Source organism: Saccostrea echinata, unplaced genomic scaffold (assembly GCF_033153115.1).
Source record: "Saccostrea echinata isolate AGI-Se365-2 ecotype Australia unplaced genomic scaffold, CSIRO_AGI_Sech_v1 ptg000005l, whole genome shotgun sequence".
Taxonomy (NCBI): Eukaryota; Metazoa; Mollusca; class Bivalvia; order Ostreida; family Ostreidae; genus Saccostrea; species Saccostrea echinata.
In genome coordinates this window covers 15071919-15079734 of record NW_026889754.1, presented here as the reverse complement: position 1 = coordinate 15079734, position 7816 = coordinate 15071919, and the positions used below count along the sequence as shown (strand labels likewise).

Genomic DNA, 7816 nt, shown 5'->3' with positions numbered 1-7816 from the left:
TAGCACATCTTGCGAGGCAAAATTGGACAAAAAACACATTTCAACTTCACAAATTTATAAAGGAATAATAGATATTTACGTCATTAAGAGTTATCTCTCTCATCAGAGTGTCGATGAACCTTAATAATCAAATCTCAGAAGAGTATCTGTAAAAGTAGTTGGCGTAACCTGCCTTCATTGCAATAAAAAACCACAATAACACAGCATTCACATTAGCAAATGTATTTATTTAACAGACAAAAAAAATATCACAGTATTTAGATGTTTTATGGTTATTTATATCAATAATAGTTCATCAAGGCATGGCAAGGTCATAAAGAGTAAGACTTCTTATGAAGTTTCCTAGAGTCAAACAACCACAAAATCCAACAATATGTTGTATGAAATTAACATCGTTATATATAGTGGATATTTTACTCCTAGTTAAACATTCATCATGAATCTTGAAAAGTCAGTGATTGTGAATTAATAAAAAAATCTTTTAAGGTGAAATTGGTGTGGATTTCAATATCACAGATTCTAGATTAAAAAAAAAAGAGACACATAATCAAGCGAAATAATAATAATAAAATGGATATAAAATATTAATAAATATAACATATGCAAAAATTCTTCAAAATGTTTTAAAAAATTGTCACAAAACTTGTACAAATATTTTTTTACTATGAAAAATTCTTGAAATACTGATAAGAAAAAAAATACTTCATTATAATATCAAGTTAGTCAAAAAATATTGGTTTTCTCAGGTTTGTTTTGTGACATTGTACATGTATTCAAAAAAAATGTTCAGTATAAAAGTTGACTTAAACTAAGTATTGAATGGACGGTTCTTTTCAAAATTGAAAGGTTATTTAGCAAAAAAATTCATATCTTTAAGAAAAACAAGGAGGTTTAACCTGCATACAAACCACTGAAAACATTAACATAGAAAGCACTATTAAAATCTTTCAAGACCAGATTCTCTTACAACTCAGATTTTCTTTTATTAACATATTTAACAAACAAACAAACAAACATCTTCATTCCAGAAAAAAAGCAATTTAACCTTGACTTTTTATATTTGACTTTTAAGGACAATGTCTATTAATTGCTAATTAACAATCTTGCTAAATATGTCAATCAAAAAACAAACTCCAAAAAATCTTGATCTAGCCATGCCTATTTCACATTACTCACATCAAAGTTGTACTATTAGGTCATGCTTGCCAAAAAATCAATTAATCATCCACATTAAATTATTCTCCAGAAAGAATATTATCCTTCATCATCTAAAACAGTCCATCACGTCTGAAAGGCAGCTTCTATAATTGCTGGACTTACAGCAAAGTTCCAAAGAAAAAAGAAGCCTCAGATCCATTCCTTTCAGATTTAAGATGCTAATTAGTACATGTTAATTGTCTATTTTAGTCTATTTCAGTGGTGAGATAACCTCCCTGATGTGGTTTTGGGGGGTTGGAGATCCTCTTAATGATGACCCTGGAGGGCTCCTAGGGGGTTCTACAAAACAAAACAAAAATCAAGTAATTTACGTGCTAGGCAATGGTCACTGATCACAAATCTTGACCAACCACTTAAAAATAGAGGCTATCTTACATGCTTTAAAGAAAAGAGGCAACACATTTTGATGATATTTTGGAGATATAACACTTACCTTTAAAGGGTCCCTGTTCTGTTGTGTCTTGAGTGGAGATAGGAGGTAAGGGCGGTGTGCTGGGGATGGAATGTCGGGTTGACATCTCAGACTCTGTGAGCCGTACTCGCTTGTTCCCAGCACTGTTGGAGGTGATTGAACGAGATACAGGGGTAGTTGTTGGAACTTCCTTTGTACCTGGAGAACATGATTGCTTAGTTAATGATTTTATATCCACTACTTTATAATTTTACTGACATATCTTGAAATTGTACCATTGCTTTCTTTCCAAAATTCACTGGAGATCAATGAAAAGTTGCATTTTATACAAATTATTTCAAAAAAGTAACTAATTAAAATCTGATCTGAAATTTCAAAATCTAGGTACAAATGACTTACCAGTAAATGACCTTGGCCGTGTGGAGTTGACCATTGGTCGGTTGACAGTGACGTAAGATCTTAAGTTATTCTGTGAGGCATTTATCAACCTGTCGTCTGTTAGCCCTGGGGACCCATACTTAGAGCTGCAGATATAACATGGATTCCAATTCAATTCAAGGTTATCTGATTTTGATTGTATTTTTAAGTTTGTTAAAATATGTACAATTTTATTCATTTAATTTAATAAGTTTTAGCTCAAGACTTTGCATAACCAGCAATCAATGCTTTCACTTTGAAAGACTTGCAACTTAAGAATGACCAATCAGAATCTTTTGGACATTACCTTATAGTATTTTGACCAATCAGCATTCTGTTTATATCCAGCTCTAGGATTCTTGGAGTGTTCATGGCATTCACATCAGAAGGGTCACCCCTAGCCAAAGATGTATTCATCTGAAAATAATGAAAGGAAAAACATGTTCAATATGTATGTAATTGATGTCAAGCAGGTCACAGTGTAGATATTTGTGCTCTTCCACTAGAAAAATGTACCTCATTCCTAATTTTAAAGAATCTTAAAAGGAAATGATTGGAAAATTAATGTAAATACAGTCAAACCTCGTTATCTCGAACTTGAGGGGACCAAGAAAAAATTGAGGATAAAATTCTTAAAGAATATGTGGTTTGGACTTCCAATCACTTTGACATATCAATGGCATTCAAGTTATCGGTGTTCGAGATACCGAAGTTCAACGTGAACAATTAATGACTCAATCCATTCCTATCTTACATTCCATGTCTGTCGTTGTACCGCGGTGTTGTAATTAGCCAGGGCCGGAGAGCCCATCAATCCCGTCTCATCCCCCTCCAGGGGGCGGGGAATCTCCCTCCTAAAAAATGCCTGCTGTGGGGGATCAGTGGTCTAGGAAGGAGAAATAAAAATTAATAATTATGTCATCAGATCTGTAGATGAGCAAATGGAATTCAAAGTATTTACTTCCTTTAGAAATGCAAGGTTAACAATGCAAGGGGATTTTCTTTAAAGTTATAATTAGACCTGATCATAAATCATGTGACATAATTCTGAATTATAAGACTTGAATTCCTGATATTTCTTTAAAAAAAAAAACTTAATACATTTTCATTTTTATACATGTATCTAATTTGTTTCTTTTTTATTTCATTTCAGTGTGTATGTATTCCTTATCTGTTATATTTGACCTTATGACCTTACCTGTTGTATTTGTCGAGTAAGACCTCTGATGTTGGAGGCTGGGGTGGGAGCAGGAGCAAAAGAGCTGAACTCTCTTGAGGGGGAGATTACTCTGTGGGGTCGAGTGGGACGACTCAGTTTACTGGCATACCTTTCCTTAATCTCTCTGTAAGCAGCAGAACATATTAAATTTATGTCAGATTTCTCCATGTGTTATGGAATACATAAAATTACTTTTAAAAATTCCTCATTTGTTTCATAAAATTTCTCCATGTGTTACCATGTAGAATAAAAAAGCATTGAATTTTAAACTACTAACAGATTTCTTTATTTTTTCATTTTATTTCACGACAACCAAATAATGACTTGTTCAAGCACCTATCGATTAAGTTTTACAAAACTTACAATATAAAACACACAATACTACAAAATTCTTGTTTCAGTTTATGGTTTTACAATGTTACAGGTTCTATATACATGTACATTTTTCTAAATAATAAATATAATAACAGTTGATACAAACAGTAATACATGTATTTGATTGCCATGCAATGGAATCACTGATATGTGCCACATTAGTTCTTGGTAATGCCATTGTTGACTGAATAAATGGAATCATTAGGTGCATTAACATGCATGAATTACAAACAGATTAATATTCTTTCGTAAGAAAATGAAATGTGTATAAAAATGCAGATAACATGTACTGTTTGTTTTTTATGACTTTTTTTCTTTTTTGTTGAAAAAAAGTGACATTCGATATGAATCATGCCTGTGATATAACTTCACATTATGTGTACATATTGTCATCGTTGTGCTACATTCTTCAAATACAAAATGTGTATATATGCTTTTGTCATTTTTGTGATGCAAACTACAGATAAACATTTCTGCTTCACAGTGATTACCGTTCCAAATTCAGGACTCCTACAGTGTATCTGTGCAATTTCAAATTCAAATTTTATATTTTTTTAAAATAATCATTATGTGATAATAAGCCTAGTGTTTACAGAATATCTTATATATATATTTTTATTATATTTAATGAAATAACATGAAAATATTATTCATACATGAATAAATGGCATTTTTGTTAGAATCAAAAGCATTTAATTAACTGATACATGATATTTTAATTTATTCATGCATCTTACGCCAATAGTTCAGTGTAATCGACATCTAAAGGACTGCGTCAACAAAAAAAATGTGAAGAGATAATCCCTAATACTTCATACAGCCATTATACAACATAAATAATTAATCATTAAACAATTGTTTTATTCATTGATTAAATTATATGTACATGTAGGCACAAGTACAACGTTAATTTAACAGAATTTATAATCATTATTTTCTCGTTTCAGAAAACATTATTTTATCATAATTTACAACATGACAAAGAATTAGGTACCAAAGTTTTTGTAACTCCAATTGTGATTTTTTTTTTTTTAGAATTCTATATTTCACAGCTAGCAATTATAACTGTTACAATCTCTTTTGTATTAAATGCATTTTCCTTTCACCAGACCCCCCCCCCCCCTTGTTTGAGCATTATGCTTTTCCAACTACCTCCCTTGAACCAGTGAATATGAATTAAAGTGATTCTACTTACCTCCCCCTGTAAGAGTACATGGGTTTGATAAGGAATATTCCAGATTCCTGCTCTATTGAGTCTAATGTCTCCATCAAAAGGTTGGCAAGACGTAAACGCTCCGACCCCATACCATCCATTTTGTCTGCCCATCTCTTAGCCCTCTGTAAAAATAGGATTGGTCAAATAATGCAATCTGTGCAATAATCAACATACAGTCAAACCTCATTATCTCGAACTCGATGGGACAAAGAAAATACTTCAAGATACCTGAGGATTCGAGATATCAAGGCTAAAATACTTATGGAATAAGGGATTGGGGCTTCAAATTCACTTCGACATGTCTATGGTATTCAAGATATTATTGTTTGAGATATCAGTGTTCGAGATATGATGTTCGAGATACATCGATGTTCGAGATACCGATGTTCACATATAGTTGATAGTGTTATATAATTTTTTGATTACTTGGAAAATTAAATGTCATTTGCATTAATTTTATCATTACATTGTATTTTAGTGGGTTTAGATATTGCTCTTTATGCAGGGTAGAGTAATGCCTACCTTATTTTGCAGACCTTCCATTTTGTCCAAAATTTCGAAAACATTTTCATCCAAACTTTTACTCTGCTTGACATGCTCTGGAAAACAATACAATATTTTCCACTCAGTGCATCATCACTCAGTTTTTTTTTCTCTACAAGGTCCTTTTTTTTAATTAACTGCAAGATTTTAACATAGCATATTTCTGTGTCTAAACAGACTGCTAGTGGTTTCTATCTTACACCTTGGTTCCTTTTTACCAAAATTCTATATATCCTTGGATCAATTTCCAAATTGTGAACTCTACATTAATTTCCAAAATCAAAATAGAAAATTAAGTACCTTGCACTTTGTGTTTGACAAATGTCAAGTTTACATATGAACACTTAATGATGACCAGTTATAATTAAGAATCATCTTTACTTTCACTTCTCCTGATCAGGATCCTCTTTACTTTCACTTCTCCTGTTGAGAGATCATCTTTACTTTCACTTTAGATTTACTCATTATTGAGATGGGACATTTTACCTTCAATTTCCTTCATCCTGCTGTGATGGACATACTTCCTGACAAGGTGACCCAGTCTTTTGGCCGGAAGACTCACATACTCATCCATGGTAGTTACAGCATCCTATAAAATAAATATAGGATCTCCCATGATTTGTAGTTGGATATGATTTTTATCCAACGAGTTGTGTGTTTTTTATCCCCGAGCCTTGGCGAGGGGATAAAAACACACAACGAGTTGGATAAAAGTCATATCCAACTACAAATCATGGGAGATTCTTTTTATCCCATGTTTAATACTTCACAACCAATGTTTTACACTGTTTTATATAGGACTCCACTTTATTTTACTTCATCACGCTAACGCAAAAACCATTGTGACGTCACAACTGTGGATTATGAAAAATTTATCCAGTGAGTCATATCCACGGGATAAAGGGGTAAACATGGGATAAAACATAATTTATGTTATATATCATCCATAGGAAAAAAAATTTACAAGTCCACTGTATAATCTGATGATGATGCTTGCACCCTTATCTTCAAGCAAAAGGATAGAAAATATGTATATGAAAATATATAACTGCCAGTAATATAAGTCCGTGTATGACATATCATTGTTGGTATTCATCTACTATCTGTAGTATTACCTTGTACTTATTAACATCCAGTTTCTCGTCATTGACTGCTCGCTTCATGATTTTGGCATTTCTCTCAGAGTCAAGTCTCGTAAACATAATGGCCGACTCAGGCGGTGCCTGGATAGAAATGATAATGGCGTTAAGGCAGATGGAACAGTACTATAGTTATATCATGTTGTCACAGTCATTCAATAACTATATCCTTGACAGAAAAAAAACCAACAATATTCAATAGGCCAGTATTGCTTTAAAAGACATTTTAAATTTCAAAATTTTTTTTTTTCTTATCTGATAACAAATTTCCATTACAAAGATACTGAAATTCATAGAAGAGAGAACAGACAAAAAACGTACCTGCTGGACTCCATTACAAAGATATAGAAATTTATAGAAGAGATAACAAGAGACAAAATACGTACCTGCTGGACTCCATCCGATGGCGGCCTCTCCTGGCCAGACACTCTACCAAGGGCATTTAACTCTCGCTGTAACTCGTTAATGGTGTCCTGCATCTCCATCATAACAACAGTGTTATGTCTGGCGGGAAATGTAAAAAATAATCAGTTACCAATATTACACTTTGTAAACATAGTCTGATAAATCTCAAACTTCATTACTCTTCTTGACAGCTATAGACTTTTTTTTTTTACTTTAAACCTAGAAAAATAATCATTTAAACAATGACGATCCTCAAGGAGAGGCCAAGAAATTACAAATTTTCTATAAATGTAGTCAAATAAGAAATTCATGCAAATAAGGCATGCCACAGAGAGAAAATTTGAGAAAAATCGTTGTTGATGAAAATTTGATAAAAAAATTATCATGTTTAAAGGTTATCTCCCTTATTTGAGGATCATCTAACTATAAACCAATGTTCTGATAATTTTTATAGATCAATATGGACTGCCCTGTATTTAATGTTACTTGTATGATGACCTTTACCTCATCTGTTCTTCATGTTTCTTCGACTCCTCATTCAATTGCTGTTGCCTAAAAAATAAAAAGTTTGATTTTTCAAACTTATCTACATGTATATCAAAACACCTTTTTCAAGTTCAGGTAAAAAATATCAATTGGTGTTAGGCCTCTAAAGCATGTTCTCCTCTCTTTTAAAGACTTTTCTCAACTCAATTACCTTATAATAATTTTAAAAAATATTATTTTAAAACATCAAATACACCTAATCCTAGGACATACCAAATTTAACATAAATGTATCCACCAATAAAGATCCACCCATGAAAACTTACAATCTTTCATAATTTAGCTGTAACTACCAAATTTAACATACATGTACCCACCACTAAAGAT

The 7816-nt window shown here is 32.2% G+C and overlaps 1 protein-coding gene across 7 annotated transcripts in view; it reads right to left on the bottom strand.

Moving 5' to 3' along the window:
- Window positions 1-206: 206 nt before the first annotated feature.
- LOC133179815 (myosin-10-like) overlaps window positions 207-7816 on the bottom strand; it is a 63505-nt gene continuing 55895 nt past the window's right edge. For 6 of the 7 annotated variants that reach the window (XM_061314491.1, XM_061314485.1, XM_061314489.1 and 3 more), the window contains 13 exons: window positions 7449-7496; window positions 6926-7043; window positions 6516-6623; window positions 5887-5989; window positions 5380-5456; window positions 4837-4979; window positions 4379-4411; window positions 3246-3390; window positions 2802-2933; window positions 2355-2464; window positions 2030-2154; window positions 1652-1828; window positions 207-1497 (listed from right to left, as the gene is read on the bottom strand). In XM_061314491.1, coding sequence (XP_061170475.1) covers window positions 1409-1497; window positions 1652-1828; window positions 2030-2154; window positions 2355-2464; window positions 2802-2933; window positions 3246-3390; window positions 4379-4411; window positions 4837-4979; window positions 5380-5456; window positions 5887-5989; window positions 6516-6623; window positions 6926-7043; window positions 7449-7496 — 1408 coding nt within the window. In that variant the 3' untranslated portion in view covers window positions 207-1408. The remainder of the gene's footprint in view (window positions 1498-1651; window positions 1829-2029; window positions 2155-2354; window positions 2465-2801; window positions 2934-3245; window positions 3391-4378; window positions 4412-4836; window positions 4980-5379; window positions 5457-5886; window positions 5990-6515; window positions 6624-6925; window positions 7044-7448; window positions 7497-7816) is intronic. The other variant, XM_061314487.1, reaches the window with a different exon arrangement.